The sequence below is a fragment of the Crocuta crocuta genome, unplaced genomic scaffold (assembly GCF_008692635.1).
Source record: "Crocuta crocuta isolate KB4526 unplaced genomic scaffold, BGI_CrCroc_1.0 scaffold165, whole genome shotgun sequence".
NCBI lineage: Eukaryota > Metazoa > Chordata > Mammalia > Carnivora > Hyaenidae > Crocuta > Crocuta crocuta.
The window spans coordinates 2,247,238-2,273,113 of record NW_027530502.1 but is presented as its reverse complement, the minus strand read 5'-3'; the positions used below and the strand labels follow the sequence as shown (position 1 = coordinate 2,273,113).

Genomic DNA, 25,876 nt, shown 5'->3' with positions numbered 1-25,876 from the left:
GTGCTTTGCCCCATAGGTTATCATGACTGATTAAATCTAAAACCCCATAGCTGTAGTTTCTGAGCTCTGCTATATAGAAAGACATATCAATCCAATTGCATATATATAATTATGCAACATAATATTATAATTATAACATATAATTATATATATTATATTATTGCATATTATATTGCATATTATACTGCAATATATATTATTGCATATTATAATGCAATATTATCTACATATATATTGACAATAAGCATCCGCATCATCATCTCTCTTTCTTTAGGCTTGTTTCTTTTAAACGATTTAATCTACCTAAATGGAACCTCCAAATTCAAGATCATCCAAGCTATGAGCCCTATGAGAACCCAAGGCTTCCAGACAGAGGGGAAAGATGTCACCTTTTACGCTGAACTGAGACAAAATAGTAGTAAGAGAAATGCCTCGAAGCCTAGAGGTAGTGTTTCCCAGCTACTCAAAATTGTCTCGCTCCTTCAGGAGAGGGATCCTCCTCAGCCTCCTCCCTAAATTTCAATACTGCCTGGAATGCAGATTCCACGGGCTCTGGGGAAACCCCTTGGAAACCCCGCAGGCCGATACCAGCAGCACATCTGCAGCAACGGCCACAGCGGCAGCACAGGAAGTTCTGGTTCTTCCAGTTGCCCGGGACTCCCAGTTTGAACGCTTCCTGGAAACGCTTTCTTCACCGCTTATCTTGCGAAATCTAGCGGGCCCTCCCTCTGCTCTCCAGCCTCTTATACGCGCGCGAGGCGCCGCCCGCAGCCCTGAGCTGTGAGCTGACCCCCGGCGCGCCCGCTGCAGCTGCGCCCGACCGCGGCCGCCTCGCCTCGAAGGCACTTCCTAGCAGGTGGGTCGCTGTAGCCCGCTACTGCCTCGTACCTTTCGCTGCACGGCACCCCCTCCCTTATCTGCTTCAGCCCACGTGGAGCCCCCGCTTCCATCCTCCAGCCCGAAAGCACCTGGAAGAAGTTGCTAGCAAACTCCGCGCCGCCCGCACCCCACACCCCCAGGAAGCGCCATCCAAGGGTGTCCCGCGATGAGTTAAGCAATTCAGGGAACATCTCTTTTCCTGGAGTTTTATCGCTCATCTCTTCCCCAGGGTGCGGAGAAACCCAAAGGGGGAAGGAAGACTTAGGGTTTGTATGTCCTCTCTGTATCTTAACTTCTAGATGAGAGCGATCTTGTGGCGCTCACCAGGAAGAGCGCGGGAAGAATTTGATTTTGGCAATCTCTGCACTCTCAGATCCTCACCAGGAGCTGAAATGTGTCCTGAGATCTGCAACCACTTCTGTCCTTGATCTTGACTTAAATTCCCTTCTGTAATTTAGTGATTGTTTTTCCAGAGAAATACTGTTTGAAAATGTAGTGTATTGTAAAGAGTAAATAAATCCCCCGTTTCCCAGTTTGTCCAGAGACANGGTTTTCCCCCCCGCCCCCACCACCACCATGGTAATTTAAGAACTTTTTAAAAAGATGACTGGTGTGATGAAGGGGAGTTGGATGGAGAATAGGCGAGGGAGGTTGGAGAATTCTATTTCTAGTTCTAACTAGAAGCTCACCACCTCAGCCTTATTTTCCACATATGTAAACTAAAAGGCCCGTGGACCAGATGATCCACACAGTCCAACATTCTAACAAGGTGAAAATCCATGACTAAAGATGCCTGTTGGTTCGAAATATATAGAAAATCTCATTAATGCAGTAAGTATGACCAAGCAATTACTTTCTTCATAATAATGCAAGTTTCACTGTTGTGGCAAAACTGCCCAGTTATGGAGCATCTCTTCCCATACAAGTATCTTGGACTTCTACCACATTTATCATTCAGAGACTACACTCAGCTTTCAAAACCATTCCTCAGGAGCACCTGGGTGGCTCAGTTGGTTAAGCTTCCGACTCGGCTCAGGTCATGATCTCACAGTTCGTAGGTTTGAGCCTGATGGGGCTCTGTGCTGACAGCTAGCTCAGAGCCTGGAGGCTGTTTCAGATTCTGTGTCTCCCTCTCTCTCTGACCCTCCCCTGCTCACGCTGTATCTCTCTCTCTCTCTCTCTCCCTGAAATAAATAAAACATTAAAAAAAATTTTTAAAAAACATTCTTCAGCCTTGCTCTGTGAGAATGTCCTATTCCCTATAAATGGCAGTCATATAAATGTCACTCACATGAAAGAACATTTTTTTCTGATTCAGTAGGTGTAATTTTATAAAATGGCACATTTATTTGAAGCAGTAACTTTTTTGAGATATGGCCTTTTGCAAGGCCCCGAGTTTTTCAGAATGCTGTGATTTAGCACAGAATGAAATTCCACCTGCATGCATTCTACCTGCGTGGCAAACATTGCCAACCCAGAAAACCTATTTATCAGGCTTTAAGGTTGTAAAGTAAATGGTACATGTGTATAGAGAAATTGGGTCGGAGCACTTTCTCCGTTGGCAACATTTATGGTTCTGCTGAAGTTCACAGAGCAAGTTCAGGTTCAGAGACTGATGTGTACAAGGCCTGACCCCTAACTTGAAAACAATTCCCAGACTTCTGCCCTTGCTTAAGTTTACTAACTGTTGTTAGAAATAACCAAATAAAATTTTATAAGCCTGTTAATAAATTGAAAACCCTGAGCCTTGAGCTTCATTCTGAACAGTTTTTTTTTTTTAATTTATTTCTAGGAGAGAGAGAGAGACAGCGCGAGCAGGGGAGGGTCAGAGAGAGAGGGAGTCACAGACTGAAACAGGCTCCAGGCTCTGAGCTGGCAGTGAGCACAGAGCCCGACGCGGGGCTTGAACCCACGAACCGCGAGATCATGACCTAAGCGAAAGTCGGACGCTTAACCGACTAAGCCACCAGGCGCCCCATTCTGAACAGTTTTTTTAAAAAAATAGATTCATTTGTCGTAGTATTTCAAAATTGAAACCCTGGGCAGTCACTTTGCATTTCAGGATCTCCTGAAGGACCCCCACTACATTATCCCACCATAGTTAATGCCATTATTAAAAGGACATAGATTCTCCTGTTAAAATCTCCCAAGTAACTGATTCTGCAGTCACCCTCTGAAATACAGTCCAGTGTTTCGTGAGCCTCACCATCTGGTTCTTTTTGTAAGTCACTTAGATCTTTTGTCAACTGCTATTTAAAAATCATTTCTTTTTAAAATCTTAAGAAGGCTAAAAAAGCAACTGGCAAATAGATGTACATAACCACTTTTCAAACTTGAAGACCTGCTAAGGTACCTTGTACCTTGTTTCCCTGAGTTGTCCTCTGAGAAGAAGGTCATTTGTTAAGTCTGCACCCACAGCTACCTATAATTCTTACTGTAAGATTCTACACAGGCTACAAATATTGTGGTTTTCTGGGTGGGAGGGTTTGTTTGAAGTTACATTTATGCCCGAAATAACAGAAATAAGATTTACAAAGACAAGAGCTCTGAAGTCACCTGTTTGTCTCTGTTCTTTGTAAACCCAAAGAGAATGGGTCATTAGTCAATTATGAAGACTATCTGAGCAGTTCTGCATGATGTGTTAAGCCTACTTGAGATATTTTGAATGACTTTTCAAAATGATTTAAATTAACACTTGTTCTTTTGTTGAGAAGAAATCAATCCTGGAAGGAATAAAGCTGATAAATAACTAAAGGATAATTAATGCTTAAAACAATGCATGATAAGAAAACATACTTGGCCTATATACATAAACAGTTTGTTCTTCCAAAATCATTAAGGAAAAGAGAACAAAGGATGCTTGTGCTATTTGAAGATCATCTTTCGAAATATACCACTACAAAAAGAATGCACTCTTCTACTAGAAGAACGATTTCCATTCTAACTAGGCAAGACGCTGACATCCTAATCCAAATGCTTCTCCAACAATGTTCTAGAAGAGTTTATTAAACCCTGTGTGATAGGTACATTGTACTTTGACAGTCACATATTTCTGAAAAGTTATTTTGAGAGAAATATGTTTCTTTGAAATGTAGACTGTATGAGCAGTTCTAATGTCGGGCTGAAGCAAAGTTCAATTTTCATCCTAAAAGGAAAAAAGTGTGTGCAAAGGGTAATTTTGAAAAGTTAGGAACTATAATTCTGAATAAAAAGAAACCTAAGAGGTAAAAATATAACTACATAGCACACCTCTTAGAGGGTTATTAGAACCCAAACTAGGTATTCTCTTTTGCCTCAGTTCTAAATACGGAAGGCGGGGAAAAAAATGGCATTAAGAATAAAGCAGGGGCTCCAATCAGGTCTTCAGTGGTGATGGCTCCAAAACTGAGGAACGTGGGAATATGAGGGGGCAATAAATGGTCCACACTGATTATGCATGTTTCATCTGCACTAGCTCTTTTTACAGGATGTAGAAACGGCTTTGAGCCCAAGTTAAACAGTGGCTGAAGCAATTTTGCACAGACTTTAGTAAACTTCCTTGTCCTGTTTCCCAGATCAACTAGTGCCCGTTCTTTAACCTGGGACCCATTCTGCACAGTCCTCTGCTTGGGTCCATTCACACAGTATTATAGCAGTTTAATGATGTGTCTATGTCCTCCCCAAGAGGGAGTACAGCACAGGGCCTGGCACAGACAGCCTGTTCAAAAAGTCTGTTGTAAACATGAAAGCCAACCAAGACATTGATAACACTGATTTTTATTTTGGAAGATGTGGACCCTTGTGAATGTAGTAGATTCTGAGCAGGGATGCCCCCTGCAGTGTACCACTTAAGGTCAAAGTGTCCAGTTTCAACTACTTGCCATTTGGGGAGAAGCATAAGGTTGCTTTGTACTGTATGGTCCATATAAAATAAATAGTAGGAATTACTGGAAGTATTTTTTTTTTAAAAGAGGAAGAAATTGCAGGAACCTTCGTGGTTCTTCTCATTAACCTTAATTTTAGTAACCCTATTATGTTGCTATACTGGGTAAGGTACATTAAAAAAATTGTAACTATAATACTTTAGAGTCTAATTCATTTTAAAGAATGGTCTAATAGGATTAAGGCATTTAACTGAGGTCAGGAAAATTGGAATATTGAATTTTTAAAGGTTTTAATTAGTTTAACTTAAGTAAAACATTTTAGCCCTTATTTAATACTTGAAAGCATGGTATAAGATACAAAGTCTAGTGAACAGTTCAAAAGAATTAAGTTATATCAAATCATTCTTATACAAAAAATATTTATCATAGTTCCAGTTATTTCTTCTCTATTACCCTAGTACTAAAATGATTTCTTCATTCTATTCAATAGCCCTGACTTGAGTGGTATCAGAAAGAGGAAGATGTTGACAAGAAAGCAGTTAGCAGGTTGGCAAATGGTTTGATTCAGTAGTTAATAATGAAAGTGTGCCAATTGCTTCTGGTTTTCCTACACTAAGATCCCAAATTGTGCATTCTTGAGGCATATCTGAAACATGGGAAGATACGGGTTTGGGAATAGTCATACACAAAGAGGCTCCTGTCGCTATCTCCCCGAGGAAAGCAGGAATTTAGAACTATCTAATTTCTAAATAGAAACCCAGCATTGTATTAACCCCATATGTGGGGCAGAAAGGGTGTGGGACCTTTGAGGGGTAGGAGGGAGCCACACAAACCCTGTTTTCATTAAAGCCTAGGAGCCTGCTGAGATGGGAGGCTCCTAAGGAAAGAATTTAGGCCTAAGGTGCAGTCAGGACTGGAAAACTGTATCATCCTATCAGCCAAATTATTTTCCTATTTCCATGGTCACATGCAATTCTTGGGGAAATGGGGGTGAGAGGTAGGGAAAGAGCCAATGGGGTGCTGGTAAATGGCTTTCTGAGGAAAATTTTAAAAAGTCCTAATTTATAGCATTTGCTGATTTCCATGGTGTGAAAATTCCTACCATGGCTAATTTCAAGGTCTTACCTGGCAAGCCAGCCCCTAGCCATACCACTGAAAAGAGCTGACATTGAAAACCGAGGAATTTAAAAGAAGGTGCTGTCTCATTAAAAAATATCTATCAACTAGCACTGGTCTCAAGTTTGTATATCAGAGAATAACACAGGGAGGCAGGGGAGCAATTTCAAGAGCATCTTGTCCCCTGGGGTAAGACACAGAGCAGCTACAAGGCCAGGCCTGGCCCTGAAGATCAAGCTGATCAGTCTTGGCAAACACTAGAGGCACTCTGGCCACGGCGGAGTCCTTGCCTCTGAGAGCTAGCTTAGAAAGAGAAGAAAATGGTACCCAAAAGATGAACAAGACTATATTCCTAAGAATGTGTGAATCGCCCCCCTGCAGGGGATTTATTAAAAAATGGTAAGAAGATAGACAATATGAAGCAGAATGGAGTTTCATCAGCAGGGACTTAGGAGTGGGATCAGATCCACAGAAACACTCCTCTACCCCCAAACTAAGTTGGCAGTTATCAATATTTAGATCATTCCTAGTGGCCTCAATATGAAGATAAATGACTCTTTATAGGGAGTTTACATTTCAAAATTGAAATGGTCAGATTACTTGCTAAATACCCCTGACCAGAGTAGTCCTAGAAAAAGCAAAACCCATCAATTGACGCTAAATATGAAGTGGGTTGTCGGGAACACCAAATTATCAAACAAGCAAATGTTCAAGTGGGTACAAGCCAAATGCCACCTAATCGGCAAGATAGAGCTGTTGTTCTGACAGTGGCAAGTCCAATTCTGCCTTGATGCTGAATGTGTGGTGAACTACAGATTTGTAAGAAGTTGTTCAGCATTTAGAAGGTAAATAGAGGTCAAGGCAAATTAACTCAGACGTGACTAAATTCCTGACTTGCTGTCATGAGCCCCAGGCTTCAATCAAATAAATTAACCAACCTAGTCAGTGGTTAATGAACCTGCATGATAAAATTCTTGGCCAGAGAATCATGATACAATCTTCATTTATCTTTACGGATGCCGCTGAAATCCAAATGTGAAAACTTGTATTAATAAGATTTTTGGTTGAATGAGAATTTCACAGAGAACTGAAATTAAAAATAAATAATTTTTCTTTTAAAGTACAATTAAAATTGACAATAGAGATCTGCATTTCCTTGCTGTCTTGGTAATTCATTGGGTGGTAGTGAAATGTTACTAACAGAATCATTATAGCTGCAGCGCAGGCCATAGCTGGTTCTAGTTATTAGCAACACCTGGGAAAGTATATATTCCGACAGAGCATTAATGTGAAGGTTCTATTAGTTATGCTCTTGTGACTTGACCAAACTGTACAAGTTAAGACTCCTATTTCCTTTTATATGATTCTGTGGGCCAGCATAAAAGCTAATCATCAGTAAACTTGGTTGCTATGAGATAAATAATATTTTCTCACAAAACAATTGAAATAATTTGTCAGTTTTTCAGCAACCAACCTACAGTGGCTTCTTTATTTAGAATAAGGGCATTAAATGCTAGATATATTTTTGTCTGTGGCTCTTACTAACAGAGGTACTTCTAACGATAAGGCTAAAATAAGAAATGCACTATTTTATTTTCAAATAACATATGTGCAACTGAAGACTGAATGTCAAAAGTCACAGTTAGAAAAATCCATTGATTATAGACATGTTACATTTTTCATAAACTGCAATCAGAAGTCATTTTAAGCCAACGTCTTCTGATTTTGCTGCAATAATATATACCTGTCAGTAAAATAATACATGCTTAAGTGCAAATATGCTTGCTTTCTCTGAAGAACCTTGATCTCACTAAATACAGAAATAGCTCAGTGAAAACACTGGAGGAGTTCATGTTTTAGTGGAAGGTTTTAAATTTTTTAAAATATGTTTTGCTTTCTATTTGTCCCTCGGACGTATTAAAACAAATACTCCAATCACAAGAAGACTAGCACCACTGTAGAAATCCCTGCAGCCCCTCTGCCTCGTGATGAAAGGAAATCCTTAATTGATGGGCTTCAGTTCATCACAAATATGTTGTCAAGTCATGTAGGACTTTCAGGTTGAAACTCAGAAGGAATAATAAAATGGAAGGAGGGACTAAAAAAAAAATCCCTGCTTACAGGCATTAAATTAAAATGAAAAATGTGTCACATCTTATAGACTTTAAAAATGTTATTTGTATTCTAACTCCTTGGAAGGGGTCAAGCTGGACCCCTGGATTTGTGTGCCATCACACCAGTGGCGATACTGCCTGCCAAAAGAATTCAAAATCTTGGATTGAACAACTGTTTCAGAATTCAAAGCTGAATACTTAAGTGAGGAAAGGTGGAGAATATCTTTAATAATGGTTCCGTCCAAATGATAAATGAGATAGTGTATGTCACCATGTGAGAGTTACTGTTCAAATTCAGGAATACTGTAGTAGATCTGTGGGGGGATTTGATCCAACAAACTTTGTGGCTCATAGAGAACAACTTATCAAGGTTTCCTGGAGATAGGTACAGAGCAAAAGCCTACCTGGTAGTTTAACATCAAACTCTGAGTCTGGATCCCTTGAGTTTCCTCCTTGTGAATCTTACACACTCATTCTTGCCTCTGGTTTTCATAAAAATAGGAATTCTAGTCTCTCAGACTCAGCCAATGAGTATTTAGTGGAAAAGTTGTAAAGCAGGTGAAATGATCCTACAACCCCTTATAACCTCATCAACACCCTGCTTTCTCTCTGCCTTTCCCTTCCCTACCATCTCTCTCCAAAAAACATAGCCTTGTCTTTTTCTCATTTGCACTGGTTTTCAACCCTGGGTTCCCCTTAGAATTGATTGCTTGTTTGGGTTGGAGTTTTGTGTTGTTGTTTGTGAATACAGATGTCTGGGCTCTACCTCAGACCAACTGATTCAGAATCTCAGGGGGTGGTGCCCTAGCATTTAATGGCTACCTAGCTGATTTTAATGTATGACCAGGTAGAGAACCACTGTAGCAGACCATTAACCAAAAGCTAACAGGCAACGGTTTGCATTCTTGGTTCAAATAGAATCATCTAGGGGACTTGTTTTTGAGAAAGAAAATGCCCAGACTCTACCCTAGACCAGTTGACTGAGACTCTCCAGGAGTTTGGTCATCAGTATGTTATAGAAGTTCTCTACATGATCCTAATGTATACCAGGGTTGAGAACCACTACTATCTAGTGGTTCCTTTGTAGGGGGTTTGCATTTTATAAACTTTAATGATTCTAGGAAGTCACCTTGAACAAAAAGTCTGGAAAGAGTGTCATGAAGACATCTGTCTGTCTATACTACCACCATGGCCCTCCCCCTGCATTCATGTCCAAACCAAATTCTATAAATGAGTCCTTCTTTGTCTGCTTATGGTTTTATCATGGTCCCCAGCACACTATTTCTCTTACCCAAAATTGTGTGTTGTGATCTTGATAGCTTTGTCTTTATAGTCCTTTTTATGATTACTTCCAAACCTTTTTTCAGTGAAGCATTGTTTTTTGCATTTTTGGTTTGTATAAATATTTAAAATTGGGTAAACTAAAATACAAATAAGCCTTCTAATATTGTATATTAATATAAGATTTAATCTTTATATCAAAGAATTTTACTTGATTTGTATGTTCTATAAATTTATCAGCATAGAAGATATAAGAGGATTCATGAAGGCTAATTTTTCCTTTCAGGGCTCTGTGTACCTGAGAAAGAGGGGAAGATTTTCTTTCCTCTTCCCATTTTTACAAATGGTCTTATATTCTTAAGTATTTACACATTTTCCTCTTCATTCTATGAAAACATTTGGGGAAACAAATGGCCGATTTTCCAAAAGCAAGGCAACAAAGCGCCCACCTTTTAGAAGGGTCACGCTTTGGGTTGTTGTTTCCTGTTCTTCTTACTTAAAGGAACGTGGAACAGGTTCTATTCCAGGGCAAGGAGAGGGGGAAAAGGTCAATTTGCCCCTGGCTACTGATCTACAAGGGACTTCAAAATTTTATTTTGATATATTCTCCAAATAAGATCTATGCATATACAGAAATACATTGCCTAGGATAAAAAGAAATCCATTTTACAAGTTTAGATTTGTATCTACTTATCAGATAACTAACTGCACACTGCTATTATACTTTAATATGAACTACTATAGTAATACAGCCTGTGATTATCTCCTAAACAAATAGATTACATTTTATTTTCAGAACATGTCAAAAATCATTGATTTGTTAAGTATAAGCATTTAAAATACACAATTTTTTATAGCTATGAATAGGACTTTACTAAAACGTATATTGAAAGGCAAAGTAACTAGAATATCTAAAACAGTTCTGAAAATTGAAAAAAAAATAAGGTGGAAAAAATAAGTCTACCTAATTTTAAGTCATCAAAACCGCATAGAATTGGCAGAATGTAGACACATAGATCAATGGAACAGAACAGAAAGCCCAGAAATAGAGCCACGCATGTGCAGGCAACTAATTTTTGTCAAAGGTACAAAAGCAATTCAATGAAAGAAGGATGATGGTCTTTTAAAAACTAATAGGGAAGTAATTATATACTCATAGGCAAAAAAAAAAATGATTTAAACCTTACACTTTATATGAAAATTAACTCAAAATGGATAATGGATTTATATGTAAAATATAAAACTATCAAGCTTTGAGGAGAAAATATTTAGGACCAAGGGGTTGTAAAGAATTCCCAGACAGGACATGAAAAGCACAACCTACAAAAGGAAAAAGCCAATCTATTTTTTTTTTTTTCTGAGAGAGAGGGACAGTGTGAGAAGGAGGGGGTCAGAGAGAGAGAGAGGGAGACACAGAATCTGAAACAGGCTCCAGGCTCTGAGCTAGCTGTCAGCACAGATGCCGACACAGGGCTCGAACCCATGTACCGTGAGATCATGACCTGAGCCCAAGTTGGCCGCCCAACCGACTGAGCCACCCAGGTGCCCCAAAGCCAATCTATTAAATGTAACCAAAATTAAAAACCTCTACTCTGTGAATGACCCTTGTCAGGATCAAAAAACAAGCTACAGAGTGGGAGGAAATATTTGAAGACCGCCTATGTGACCAAGGATTCATATCTAGAATATATAAAAATTCAACAGTTAAGAAAACAAAAATCCAATTAGAAAATGGCCAATGACAAGATGACTTTTCACCAAACAGGACATATAGTAGCAAATAAGAAAATGAAGTCCATACAATGGACCAGCAGTCAACAATAAAAAGGAACAAACTGATACATGCACCAGCTTGGATGGATCTCACAGGCATTACATGAAGGGGATGGGGGGGCGGGGAGGAACCAGTATGAAAAGTGTACATTTTACATGGTTTCATTTATATTTCATTCTAAAATGCCAAAATTATAAAATTAGAGAAGAGACTGATGATTTCTAAGGGTTAGTAGAGTAGAGAGGGGAGTAGTGCTGAAACAGTTCTGTATCCTGACAGCCCCAGTGGATACATGAACTTACCTATGGGACATGAACTTACCTATGAGATAAAATGACAGAACCACACACACATTCTACCAATGTCAGTTTCCCAGTTTTGATACTGTACTATAGCCATGGAAAATGTAACCACTGGAGGAAATGAAGGATACCCAGGAAGCTCTTCTACTATCTTTACAACTTACTGTGATTCAATAGGTTATTTCAAATAAAAAGATTATTTTGTTAATAGCATTAGTTTATTAAGCATAAACATATAAAACATGCAATTTTTTGTTACCTTGTTGGTACATTTCCATATTTTTAATATGCTAGAATCCTCTTAAATTGGAAGTGGTCGGACCTTCTCTAATCTCTGACTTCTGGGAGGTGATGGAACTGAAATGCACAAGCCATACAAGCCCTAACTTCCTCATGAGAGGCCTCATTGGAACATCCCAGAAGAATGCTGTCTTGGGTTCCCTGGGCCTGGGGTGGGGTCTGCAGAGAGAGGGAGATGACGGGTAAGACTACATGATCCACACCTGGTCCCGCTTAATGCCTCATACACACGCACATGCTTGTACCCATATGCAGGCGCACAAGCTTCTCTGGTGGCTACTACCATGGCTCTTCCAAGTCAACTTCACCACCTTTGCATCTATTGGTTACTAATCTCTTAATCTATATGAATGCCCAGAGGGATCACTTTACCTGTCTTGGCCTTCAGCTCGAAGAGCCTTTGAATGATTTTCCAATCCAGGGGGTATTCTTGTTTTATTTCCTGTTAACAGACCTGAAGTGTTTAAAGAGCAGAAGGAAAAAGAAATCACTATATTATGTTTTAACTATCTTAACGCCACTTTCCCTTAATACCTCTGCTTCTTGTGTACCACCTTTCCTATTTTCTCTATTGTTTCCATCCTACATCTAAAAGTAAAATAGGATTAGGAAACTTTTTTTAAGTGGCATAAGAAATCTTACTACCTACATAAGCCCATGTTTACACATGGGAGCTATTTTGAGTTACAAATATTAAGAAATGGGCATTAACTTCTTTTTTTACATAGTACCTTCTGTAAAACGAACCCTCAACTTGATCTCCCTTGTGGTTTCAATTATGCATACATCTTTTTATGAACTCTTGTCATTACACTTTTCCCCCAAGAGTTCAGAATTAAATTCTTCCAAAGAATTAATAACTTTATTTTTCACATGTTTTTTCATCATCCCAGTTATAATAACCTGAGGTCTGATCTTTTTTGGCTTTTTCCATAAAAACAAATAATAATCAAAAAGTTGTATTACCCTGGGTTGATTTGCAAGCAGAGGCTGTGACAAAGGTTTGCATGCAGAATTTACGAGGTGATTCCAAGTGATTCCAAGGAGTAGGAGTGAAGGGCGAGGGGCATAAACTAGGAACGTGAGAAAGACAGCAGGAGAGAGCATTAATTTGGCCACTGCTAAGGAGGAGTGGTGCTCTAATCCACTGTGGCTTTCTGAAGAGCCTTATAAAATGTGTCAGAACTGTGTGCCAGAAAATGAAAGGGTAAACATTTATCCAAGGAGTCCCATCCTGCATTGGTCTGTGATGGCCCCATGAGTCACATGTGTCTGATGCTAAGCAGATACAGGTATCAGAGAAAACTCAGGACAAGAATCAAGAGATATGATGTGGGTCCTCAAAATAAGCCTCTGATAGGCAGTGGAAGTTCAGCAGAGCTCCATTACTGCCCATTAACTAAAAGTAGATAGGAGGATTTGAAGAGGAGATCAAGATGTGGCCAACACAATTATCAACCTTATAACTTTTATAACTTGATAAAGAGTAACTAATTGCCCAATGTAATGACTATATTTCTTTCTAAGCCAATAGTGACATTTTAATACCATCTTTGTACCTTCAATTTGCCCAGTGATGTGTCTGAAAGTTTAAGAGTGAAAATATCTTTAAGTTCGTTTATTTTCAGAGAGACAGAGAGAGTGTGAGCAGGGGAGGGGCTGAAAGAGAGAGAGACAGAGAGAGAGAGAAGAGAGAGAGAGAGAGAGAGAATCCCAAGCAAGCTCTGCAGGGTCAGGACAGAGTCCAATGTGGGGCTCAAACTCATGAACTAGGCTGAAATCAATAATCAGATGCTTAACCAACTGAACCACCCAGGTGCCCCAAGAGTGAAAATAATATTAATAGTTGGTGTAACAGCCCAAGTATGTTATACTAGATTGCAAAACTGCATTTTAAGAGGAAAATATTAAAATAAAATACATAAGAATTACAAATGAGAGAAATTCACTCTTGAACTGTTTATATATCTGTGTTTTGATTAATTCATATGGTTTAAAGCCATTTTATACAGGAATTTTAAGAAATAAGTGAAAAAGAATCTTCTTAAGAATTATTGAATACTATTCCAGATAAATTGTATATACTTCCAATAATCAGTCATAACAATATAATTAACCCTTAATTTACGGAATTTGTATAAAGGTTTCATTAATTAGGTAACTAATAGATTGGTTAATTAGAAAATTACTAAATTATTTGAATAATCTATTAATATTAGAAAATTTGTTGACCATTTTCTATATCTCAAGAACTGTGTTAAGATACATTAGTTTACCTAATCGTCACACTGTCTCCTAAGTAGGTACTACCAATATCTCATTTTAAAGATGATGAAACAGAGACACCAAGAGTTTAAGTAACTTACCCAAGCTGATAGTGCTAGTAAAAGTTGGAGCAAAGATAGAGGCATCTGGGTAGCTCAGTTGGTTAAGCATCTGACTCTTGATCTCAGCTCAGGTCTTGGTCTCAGGGTCTTTTTTTTTTTTTTAATGTTTACATATGCATTTATTTTTTAGAGGAGAGAGTGCAAGTAGGGGAGGGACAGAGAGAAAGGGAGACAGAAAATCCCAAGCAGGCTCCATGCTGTTAGCACAGTGCCTGATGTGGGGCTCAAATTCACAAACAGTGAGATCATGACCTGAGCCAAAATCAGGAGTCGGATGCTTAACCAACTGAGCCACCCAGGTGCCCTGATCTCAGGGTCTTAATCTCATGGTCATGTGTTCAAGCCGTACATTTAAGCCTCACATTAAAAAAAAACATTGGAGTAAAAATATAGTATTGTTTAGTTCATATCTTCACTTGAAAAAAATTTTATGACAGGTTAGAATAAATTAAGGTAGTGGTCAAATCGTCAAAGTAGAGTCTGGACTCTCTCACTCTCACTTTGCAACAATTAAGATGATCCAAATGGGAATATGTCAATAAAGATATCATCCATCTCATTATCAGACACTGTCAACTTTATCAAATCTGTATTTTGCTTGCAAAGGTTTATCCAAATATAAGAGAGAAAGAATAATGTATTAGGATAAAAGACTAGATGAAAGTGAGGGGATAGCCACCTGACTGATCTCCTTAGAACACACTCACAGTAATTAAGGGAACATTTACCAGTTTGAGGGTTCAGTTGTAAGAAGGAGGTGTTAAGTGATTAGCAATTAACCAATATAATATAAATTGCTAAAGTAATTTGCATTTGTAGATGCCACAAAGAATTTTTCAAAGGCACAGCTATGTTCCCATCTGAGAGGCCCTGTATCATCTTCAGGTGCTTCCGACATGTGGTCACAACCATCTCTGGCGCAGTTCAGGATATCAGTCACCAGCTGTTTTAAAAATGATTCAGTTGCTATGATTAATTCAGTTATTCAGAGAGTTATTGTGGAAGCACAGGATGTCTTGTGTGTCCCGTCCTTTTCCTCCATGACTTCTGACTACCTCCAAAGCTCTCAATGGTCTGCTCGTGATACAGGTACACATTTTTGGATAAGCTCATGTAAGAATTTCACAAGCTAAATGGAAAGGGCAAATTTCTGAAATCCCATTAAAAAGGTGCAAGCTTCATATGCTCTACAATCAACATGAAATCCACCCTGTAAAATTAAATAGTGACTACATCTGGTTTAAAATTCCACAGCAAATTTACTGAGTGTTACTTTAAACCCATTTGGATTAAAGGAAGTAATGTCTTTACAACATCCTTCTCAACTTCTTTCTCCCTTATTCTTCCCAGTGCTTACACCATAATCATTTGACTTCCTCTTCATTATGTGCCCTACACTGTGTCAGCACACAGAGCAAACCGCTATTTCTAACATCTATATTGCACCTTCCTAGTATCATTCAACAAATTTTAGCAGGAACTGTCTAGTCTGTCATAGCCAATGCTCTTGTACTGGAGATATGTTACTGAACAAAAGAGACAAGAAAGGAAGGAAGGACAGAAGGACGGAAGGAAGGAAGGAAGGGGAGAAAGGAAGAGAGAAAGAGAGAGAGAGAGAGAGAGAGAGAAAGAAAGAAAGAAAGAAAGAAAGAAAGAAAGAAAGAAAGAAAGAAAGAAAGAAGAAAGAAAAGGATCAACTGAAAATTTAAACTAAATAATAAATGTTATTTAAAATAAATAATAGGGATGCCTGGATGGCTTAGTCAGTTGAGGGTCTGACTCTGGTTTTGGCTCAGGTCATGATCCCAGGGTCATGGGTTTAAGTCCCACATCAAGCTCCATGCTGAGCATGGAGCCTGCTTGCGATTCTCTCTCTCTCTCTCAAAAACAAACATACAAACAAATATATAAATAAATAAATAATAAAATAAATAAAAAAATCTGAGAAAATTCAGCACTAAAAGAAAAAAACCTAGTTTATTTTATTAGATTAGAGAAACTTTGAGAACTTTTGATCTGTTTTTTATTTAAATTTCACAAACTTTCGGGGCACTTGGGTGGCTCAGTCGGTTAAGTGACAGACTTCGGCTCAGGTCATGATTTCACACTTTTTGAGTTCAAGCCCCACGTTGGGCTCTCTGTTGACAGCTTGCAGCCTGCTTCAGATTCTGTCTCCTTCTCTTTCTGCCCCTCCCACACTTGTGCTCTGTCTCTCTCTGTCTCTCAAAAATAAATGTACAAAAAAAATTTTTTTTTAATTTCACAAACTTTCAAAAAGTAACTCACATGCTTTTAACAGTGTCTAAGTTTAGTTTCAACTCACATTTCTTTTATTTTGGGTAAGATTTAGATTTCTTTTTACTACACTAAATACTCTTTTATATCACCTTAGGATAAACAGTCAACTTCCAACCTTTGCCGAATTTTCTAAAGGACAATTATTATTATTTTTAATGTTTATTTTTGAGAGACAGAGAGAAAGAGAATATGAGCAGGGGAGGAGCAGAGAGACAGACAGAATCTGAAGCATGCTCCAGGCTCTGAGCTGTCTGCACAGACCTGATGTGTGGCTTGAACTCACGAACTGTGAGATCATGACCTGAGCCATCCAGGCATCCTGGCAATTTTTTTGTGTGTGTAGGAGTTAAAAATATTTTTTTGTTTTGTTGATCTTCTGATTTTGCTTACAGCAGTTTCTGCTTTGCAGGTATTATTTATTTTTATATAATCACATTTATTCCTTTATTCTTTAATGGTTTCAGGGGTTTATAGGAAAAGGGCCTTTGCCCTCTCAAGTTAAAAAAGAAATCTCCATAGTTCCATCTAGTTCTATTATGGCTCTAGATAGATAGATAGGTAGATGATAGATAGATAGATAGATAGATAGATAGATAGATAGATAGATAAGATAAGATAAGATAGATAATTTAAATCTTTAATAATTTCAAATTTACCTAGAAGGGGAGCAAGAGGTATAGGTTCAACTTTTTCTTCCAAGTGACTTTTCAGTTGTATCAATATTTGCTACTGAATAATCCATCTTTTCTCACTAATTTGGGATGATTCATATTTAGCTCAAGTTCTATATTTTTAACTGTTTCACGAAACATTTTCTATTCCTGTGACACTGCCATATTTCATTATTTTAATTTTATAATCTTTAAACACTGAATAGAACTAGCCCCTTATTCATTACTTTACTCTCCAGAATTTATAGATTAAATTAGTTAAAACTGACATCTGTATAAAGGTGAGCCAGTCCATCCAGGAACATGCTGTATCTTGCCATTTACATAAATCTTCCCTGGGTCTTAAGGGCATGTTTAGTTCTTATTCATATAGTTCTTGTACCTGTCTTATCTTGTTAAGTTTATTCCTAAATATTTTCTCTATTTTGTTGCAACTGTAAATAGGGTCCTTCCTTCTATTAAATCTTTGAATTTATTTTTTAATATATGAAGGGTATTGATATTAATTGGCTTCCTGAACAAAATGTTGGATTGATTTTATAGGTATGGTACCTTTTCAGTTGACTTTCTCAAGTTTTCAAGAATTACAGTTTGATCATCTACAACTCCTTTTGAATTTCTGTATCTCAAGTCTTTTACTCTGATCTAGTTGTGTTAGCTAGAATTTCCAAACAATAATAACTAAAGTGGTCAAAGCAGATATGTTTGTCCATCTAATGACTTTATTGGGAGTGTTTCTGGTAATTTTTAAAAATTATCTTTTAAGTATAATACTAATTATTTTAGGTTGAGGGAGGTATTTTGTATGTTAAGGAAATACCTATCTGTTCCTTTTTGACCATGAATCAAAAATAAATGTCAAATTTTAACATATGTCCACTTAACATACCTAAATTTGACTATATTTTCTCCTTAAATCTTCTAATATAGTAAGTTATATTAATAGATTTCCTAATATTGAATTTAAAGATCTAATCTTTATATTTATTCCTAGAATAATCCCCATTTGATCAATGAGCACTTTCTCTTAATAAGCTGCTGGATTCTGTTCGCTAATGTTTTATTTAGGATTTTTGTATCATAAAACATAAGTAAATTGGTCTACAATTTCCTCACTAGTGCATTCTTTGCTAGATTTTGCTCTGAGAACTCTGATAACTGTTAAGTGTTAGGTAAATGCAATTATCATTGTAACACATGTCCATGGTTTAAAACACCCACCAATAAGTGTCTTGGCTTTTCACTGCATCTCTTTATCCAACAGACAAAATTTTTCACCAGTGATTTTGTTAAATGAGACACATGTGAGCATATATATGAAAATATTTTCTCTTTCCAAATTCTGTGGGGAATATGCTTGAGATAATTCATTAGAAGATGAGAGCAACCTCTGTCGATCACTGTTCCCTGGATATGATTCTCATTAACTGTCATGTTGAGCATTTAGATTTTGTTGACTATTTCTGTTACTATCTTTCAGTTATGGAAAAAACGTCTACAGATGCATTTCCTTTTACTATGAATTCTTCAGAAAAGCAAGAGACTGTATGTATTTTTGGAACTGGAGATTTTGGAAGATCACTGGCACTTAAAATGCTCCAGTGTGGTTATTCTATTGTTTTTGGAAGCAGAAACCCCCAGAAATCCAGCCTGCTGCCCAACGGTGCAGAGGTCTTCAGCTATTCAGAAGCGGCCCAGAAATCGGACATCATCATCATAGCAGTTCACAGAGAGCATTATGGTTTTCTCACAAAACTAACTGACGTGCTCAAAGGGAAAATACTGGTCGACATCAGCAATAACCTCAAAATCAATCAGTATCCAGAATCTAATGCAGAGTACCTTGCTCAGCTGGTGCCAGGCACTCACGTAGTGAAAGCATTTAACACCATCTCAGCCTGGGCTCTCCAGTCCGGAGCACTGGATGCAAATCGGCAGGTGAGATTAAATGATTAATTTACAAAAAATAAAAATAAAAAAAAATAAATGATTAATTTACATTCAATCTTTAAAAAAGTAAATATTTTAATGTGCATTTACCTCAAAGATGCCAAAATGTAATTACAAAACAAAATACCCACTAAACACTTTAATTTGCTAATACGTGCCATGGATAATTTTCTTGGGTTTAACCAAGCAGTCAATTGTTGTGATTTATTTCCCACTGTCAGCACCCTCAGCTTTGAGTTGGATGGAAACCAATGGTGTCAGTCTCCAGACGCCTCTTATAAGTACTAAAAAGTAACACAGTTAAATTGTTGATGGATATCCTTTCCATTCCCATCACACTGTATGAAACTGGTTCCATTTATTCAGAGATTAAAAGTAATCCCAAAGTGATGTAGTACCCATGAATACAGAAGAAAAATCAAACTATCACCCTATGGAGAACCAAGTCCTATTGTGTTTGTGTGATATGCTTAAAACCACTCTCAATTTCAACTCTGGTACTTAACTATCCAGCGTGCATGTGCAAGTTGAAAACATGTTGCTTCTATATCCTTGTTTGAAAAGCAGTTCACTACTGTGTGTCCTTGCTCTGCACTGTGCTTACATAGACTTTCAAAGTAATTATTAAACAAAGAATAAGTACAAAATTAATTATTCTTAACCCAGGTGTTCATCTGTGGAAATGACAGCAAAGCCAAGCAAAAAGTGATGGATATCGTTCATACTCTTGGACTTACTCCACTGGATCGAGGATCTCTCATGGCAGCCAAAGAAATTGAAAACTACCCCCTGCAACTATTTCCAATGTGGAAGTTCCCCTTCTATTTGTCTGCTTTTCTGTGTGTCTTCTTCTTTTTCTACTGTGTTATAAGAGATATAATCTATCCCTATGTTAATGGTAGGAAAGACAGGTCATTTCGCCTGGCTATTTCCATTCCAAATCGTATCTTTCCAATAGCAGCACTTACACTACTTGCCTTGGTTTACCTCCCTGGTGTTATTGCTGCCATTCTGCAACTGTACCGAGGTACAAAATACCGCCGATTCCCAGACTGGCTTGACCATTGGATGCTTTGCAGAAAGCAGCTGGGCTTGATGGCACTGGGATTTGCCTTCCTTCACGTCCTCTACACACTTGTGATTCCTATTCGTTATTATGTACGATGGACACTGAAAAACAGAACCATTACCCAGGTAAATCTCTACTCATTTGTATTCTCTGGTTCCTTAAACAAAGGGAAATCTTGCTACATCATATTCCATTTCACAATTATAAAAAATCACTCTTCTAACCATCTTTTTTTCTTTAACGTTTGTTTGTTTGTTTGTTTATTTATTTATTTATTTATTTTGAGAAAGGGGGCAGGGGCAGAGACAGAGAATTCCAAGCAGGCTCTGCGCTGTCAATACAGGGTCTGATGCAGGACTGGAACTCACGAACTGTGAGACCATGAACTGAGTGAAACCAAGAGTCAGACGGTTAACCATCTGAGTTACGCAGGTGCCCCAAACCATCTTTATTTTTTTTAAAAAATGTAGACTATAGCTCTTGTTTCTTTGGGGTTTTCTTGTTTTCATTTAGGGTTTTTTGAGTCTGGGTTTTAGGTTTTTTTTTTTAAATGAATTGGTTGAGATCTCATAAAACTAGTGAGAATAAAAGTTAGATTCCCCAGTTCACTCGGGTGCAGATGTGTACTCTCAGGATTCACTGGGATACTGGCAAACTGACAGATTTGGAGGCTCAGGAAAACTAATAACACTTACTTGAATTTCTTAGGGAAGGAGAGGAGTCAATGAATGTAAACCAATATGTTTTCAAGCTTCTTTTGTGCATGCTTCTTCCTTTTGGAAATCAAAAACAACCATCTTATAAAAATAAGGGGGCTGTTCAAACCTCTGCCACAGTAAGGTAAACAAATTCACAAAGGGTGCTTATAACTCCATTAGTATTTGACTTGCAGAAAGCCGTCCTCAAAAACTAGAAAACTAAACAATTTAAAGCAAATGTCAAATACTATTTTCTGCATAGTGAACAATTCAGAGAGAATCAGCTCAGAGAGTCATAAAATGATCCTAGAGGAAGTGCCATCCATTCGTTCTAGTTTGGAAATAATTGGTTTTGATCAATCTTACTGCAGTCTCAAAGTTTCTAAGTTAATAACTCATTGATGGTACTTCTGTGGATTTCTCTACATTATTTTTCAAACAAATACATGGGAGATTCTTGGATAATAGTCCCATTTAAAGGGTCTGGATTTTCTCAGTCTGTGGTGTGACAGACTTGATGCTATATATTGACATAATAAACGTGAAAGAACCCAAACTGTGTGTGTGAATAATCAACATATAAAGCAGAAGAACAGAATCCAGATATAATCATTTGAGAACATCAAGTTTTGCTTGGAGAACAAGAAGCCATATGGTATAGAAGGTTTAAGTAAATGTTTACTTTGTTTTAGAATTTATAGGGTCAATTAAAACTTTCTACACAACTCCTAGAGTCAACTATTATATTAAAGTCTTACCAGAACCAATTACTTTTTCTACCAAGAAATATCATTTCCAAGTGTATATTTCTCTATAGTTATTTTCAAGTGGTTATTAAGAAATACATATGATTTGTCCTGAGCAAATATACTATGCAGAGGTATTTTTCAATCCCCTTAAAAGTTTGGGCAGTTTGTAAAAAATATGTAATTTTTAAAAATTGCTTATAATTTTTCTTAGGCAACAGCAAACAGAGAAGATCCATTTAGCACCTCTACTGCCTGGCTTAATGATTCATATATAGCTTTGGGAATCCTAGGATTTTTCCTGTTTGTACTCTTAGGAATCACTTCCTTGCCATCCGTGAGCAACATGGTCAACTGGAGAGAGTTCCGATTTGTCCAGGTAAGAACTTCAAGATTTGTTTGTTTTTTAAACATTTATTTATTTTTGAGAGACAGAGAGACACAGCATGAGCAGGGGAGGGGCAGAGAGAGGGAGACACAGAATCTGAAGCAGGCTCCAGGCGCTTAGTTGTCAGCACAGAGCCTGATGTGGGGCTTGAACTCATAAACCGCGAAATTATGACTTGTGCCAAAGTCGACACTTAACCGACTGAGCCACCCAGGTGCCCCAAGGACTTCAAGATTTAATCTGCTTTATATTGCAAAATAAGTCTGACTTAATAAATATTTTCATTTTTCTCTCATACTATGTACAGACTTTCATTATGCTCCTTCACTTCCCTAGCAGTGTTACAAAAATAGCAAGTAAAACAAATGTTAAACTCTGGTACCAAAAGGCATACCATATTAGTTTCATTTCCTACCTGGGCATTACTTGTCAAGATTGCTGACTACTCCTAGAGCCACAGGTATAAGTATAGAGTAAAAGGCAGTAACTATTAAACTTTGTGTGTAGGAATATGCTAGACACAAGGTGAAAAGAAACCCAAAGACAAAATTCCTATTTCTAAATAACTGCCTTATAATATGGACATATTGATACAAAAAGTCATATATTAAACTCAACTTTAAAACCATCAGAGAAAGGTTTGTTAGAGTGTTATACCAGACTCAGTGCTGGTCTCTACGAGGGAAAATTGGTTTTGCCCACATACCAACCACCAGACACCTCACTAAAAGCAGTTAGTTACTATTCTTATAGACCAGTAGTCCTCAAAGTGTGCTACCTAGAACCTCAGCATCACCTGGGATCTTATTAGAGACACAAGTCCCCGGGCTCCACGCAGACCAAATGGACCAGTAACTCTGGAGGTGTGGCCCAGCAATGTGTTTTAACAAGCCTTCTAGATTCTTCTGATGCATGCTCATTGTTAACCAATATAAAAGAAAAGACCATTAGTAACTAGAATTAGATTAGAATTTTATCAAACTATTTGAATTTCTGAAAGTCTTGCAGTTTCTCCCAAAGAACAAATGCAGTCAGCATTTTCTCATGGTAATACCTTTAGTCAAAGCATTAAGACAGAAATAAACATTGAGCTTTAGAATTTAGGCCAAAACAAACAAACAAAAGTAAAGTTTGCTAATTGTTCTTTATTGCAATAGAAATTAGTTAGCATCTGCCTTTAGTCTGTAACATAAACTAATGTGGTGCTTCTTGAGGACATACTGTCTTATTCATCTCTGGCCTCCAGAAGAGTTGATCAAGGAAAGAGTTTCACCATTGGGGAAGAAACCACAGTATATTATTTATTCTAACTCAAAAGAGTTTTTCTCCTGGCAAACTTTCCCATCCAGCCATGTTAAGATGAAACCACCACTTAATCCCCTTCCTCTATTTCACCCATCCCAGGAATGAAAGGTATGGGGAATATAGTCAATAATATTGTAATAACATAGCATGGTGACAGCTGGTGCTATGCTTGTCATGGTGAGCAGTACAAAACATAAGGAACTGTCAAATCAGTATGTTGTATACCTGAAATGAATACAACATTGTATGCCAACTATACTTCAAGAATAAATTAAAAAAAAAAAAAAGGCTGAAACTGGGGCGCCTGGGTGGCTCAGCTGGATAAGCATCTGACTTCAGCTCAGGTCATGATCTCGTGGTTTGTGGGTTCGAGTCCCGTGTTGGGCTCTGTGCTGACAGCTCAGAGCCTGGATCCTGCTTTGGATCTTTGGATTCTCCCTCTCAAAAATAAACACTAAATTTTAAAAAAAATTAAAAAGGATGAAATCACCATATCATTTGTAAGCACAACCTTTTTAAAATGGAATATTTATCAACCTGAAGGAGGGTTAATGTTTTCTCCAGTACTTAGCAGAGTGTTGTTCTAAATATTATAGATGTCAAAGGTTTATGGTTGTTAATAAATATCCTGCATTGGCTGAGAGTGTGTTTCATTTTAAAACGTAAATATAGTGTTAATGTACATCTTTTTTTCTTGCTTATATAGTCCAAACTGGGTTATTTGACCCTGATCTTGTGCACAGCCCACACCATGGTGTATGGTGGCAAGAGATTCCTCAGTCCTTCGAGTGTCATATGGTGCCTTCCTTCAGCCTACGTGATAGCACTCATCATTCCCTGCATCGTGCTGGTGATCAAGTTCATCCTCATCCTGCCATGTATAGACAAGACCCTTACACGGATCCGCCAGGGCTGGGAGAGGGATGCGAAACCGACATTGAATGGAGAAAGATATTTAAAGCAAAGTTCAGTCCATCTGGACTCTGAACTGTAGTAGTGTATGTTTATTTAGAGAAGACTATACAATGGGCACAGTTAAGAGAGCATTTTTCTCCCACCATGACCTGAAATTTGTTAACAGAGAAAGAACGGTTGCCAGACTTTGAGAACTTGACAGATAGGAACAGAACACCATTAAATCTCAGGTTAGTGACGAATCTGTGTAGGTCTCTGCCTCTCTTTTTCCCAGAGGCAGCAAGGCTGAGGTCACGGTTAGCTTTGTGGTTTCACACTAAAAAGTTGTTTCGCCATGGGCAACGTGCATGACCGAATGTCTTGCAAAATCCAGGGGAAGTACAGCAATTTCTTTCTCTCGGTCAAGGGCTGAGTGGAATGAAAAAGAAAACAGTAAGATGGTGGCCACTGATAAAGGCTTTCTGAGGTATGTCTGAAAAGGAGGACCTAATGAAGTGAAAGGAATGAGAATTTTTCTTATTGTTCTTTGTTAAGTGAAAGTGGTCATAAATATTGCCACAGTGAATTCTGTAGTTAAGTGTCCTCTTTGATTTTGCTTTTGCCAACATGGGTGTGGAGAACTATTTTACAACACAATAAAAATATCACAATTGATTGGAAATAACCATGGATTGGATATATACAAGTCTATTACTGTTGTTGTAAGATCCTTCCTTTAAAAGGAATAAATATAGGGAAGATTGAGTTACAACTGAGAGATATCCACTTGGATTTTCTCAGTGTACAATAAGCAAGGAAGGGCCGAGAAAAACCCTTGCACAAAAAGTTCAAATAAACCAGAATTTTAGACAGCAAGCTACATAAATTTTGTATAGCTGCACCATACTAGGTGTGTATGATTCAGACACTGTGATATGCTTTGTGAATAGTATATTCCAAATATTGGTCAATACTAATCATCTATTTGTATAAAGTATACTTTCTAGTATAAAATAGTGTCTTCTCTAATTCTCAAGACTTATTATAATTTTAAGCAGTGAAATTAAATGAATAATGAAAGTATACTTTTGACCAATGCATAGATGATAGAGAAGGTGGGAATAGTAGCTGGAATATGAGGCTTGGTTCTTTCTCAAACCTTTGCTGGAATGTAGATGGTTCGCTCTATGTTTCCTGTGCTGATAGGACCATTTCCAAGATGACTTTCAGCAGGATTAGCCTTCCTGGCTCATGAATGAAGCTCAAAGGAGCCTTAGGCACCTTCTTTCCACAAACTGAAATAACCGAAAGGCTTTGGGTTTGATGTTTTTCTGCCTGCTCCATAAAGACCACCTATTTTTCTTTTTTTTTTAACTTTTATTATCATATACTCTACATGATGCAAAATGATTAAAACATGTTAAAACATCACCCACCATCCAGGACATTTTTCTATGAAACTTTTTGAAAACAGTTTCATCTATACTGTATATTCAATTTTACATACTCTCCTTTTTACTTACTATATCAGTGGTTTTGTTCTCTGACTTACATGGTATATGTATATTATTAGTGGCTACATAATATTACATGGGCATTTATTTAACCACTGCACTAACTAAACACGTAGGTTATATCTGTTTTTTGTTAAAACAAGTAACATTTCAGAATAACTTAGCACTTATAACTTTTTTCCATACTTTAAATTATTTCCTTGGAATACTTGCCAAAAATTGGGATTATGAAATTAAAGAACTTTTTTAAAATGTTTATTTATTTTTGAGAGAGAAAGAGAGCGTGCATGCGCATGCCTGAATGGGGGTGAGGCAGGAAGAGAGGGA

General features: G+C 37.6%; 1 protein-coding gene and 1 long non-coding RNA gene across 2 annotated transcripts; one reads left to right on the top strand and one right to left on the bottom strand.

Moving 5' to 3' along the window:
- The first annotated feature begins 808 nt into the window (after positions 1-808).
- On the top strand, positions 809-24,298 carry STEAP4 (STEAP4 metalloreductase). Its single transcript, XM_077766791.1, has 5 exons — positions 809-856; positions 18,466-18,923; positions 19,602-20,129; positions 21,663-21,827; positions 23,848-24,298. Exons 2-5 carry the CDS (start codon positions 18,468-18,470, stop codon positions 24,133-24,135), a joined length of 1,437 nt encoding a protein of 478 aa, XP_077622917.1. The 5' UTR covers positions 809-856; positions 18,466-18,467; the 3' UTR covers positions 24,136-24,298.
- LOC144233759 (uncharacterized) lies at positions 11,595-18,907 on the bottom strand. The gene is made up of 3 exons (XR_013335751.1): positions 18,828-18,907; positions 12,002-12,083; positions 11,595-11,788 (listed from the first exon to the last, which is right to left on the bottom strand). It is a non-coding gene; the product is annotated as an uncharacterized LOC144233759 (long non-coding RNA).
- Positions 24,299-25,876: the final 1,578 nt, after the last annotated feature.

Coding starts and splice junctions, on each gene's coding strand:
- STEAP4 (XM_077766791.1), top strand. CDS start 18,468: ATGGAAAAAACGTCTACAGATGCATTTCCTTTTACTATGAATTCTTCA. Junction 18,924..19,601: donor CACTGGATGCAAATCGGCAG/GTGAGATTAAAT, acceptor TTCTTAACCCAG/GTGTTCATCTGTGGAAATGA. Junction 21,828..23,847: donor GAGAGTTCCGATTTGTCCAG/GTAAGAACTTCA, acceptor TTGCTTATATAG/TCCAAACTGGGTTATTTGAC.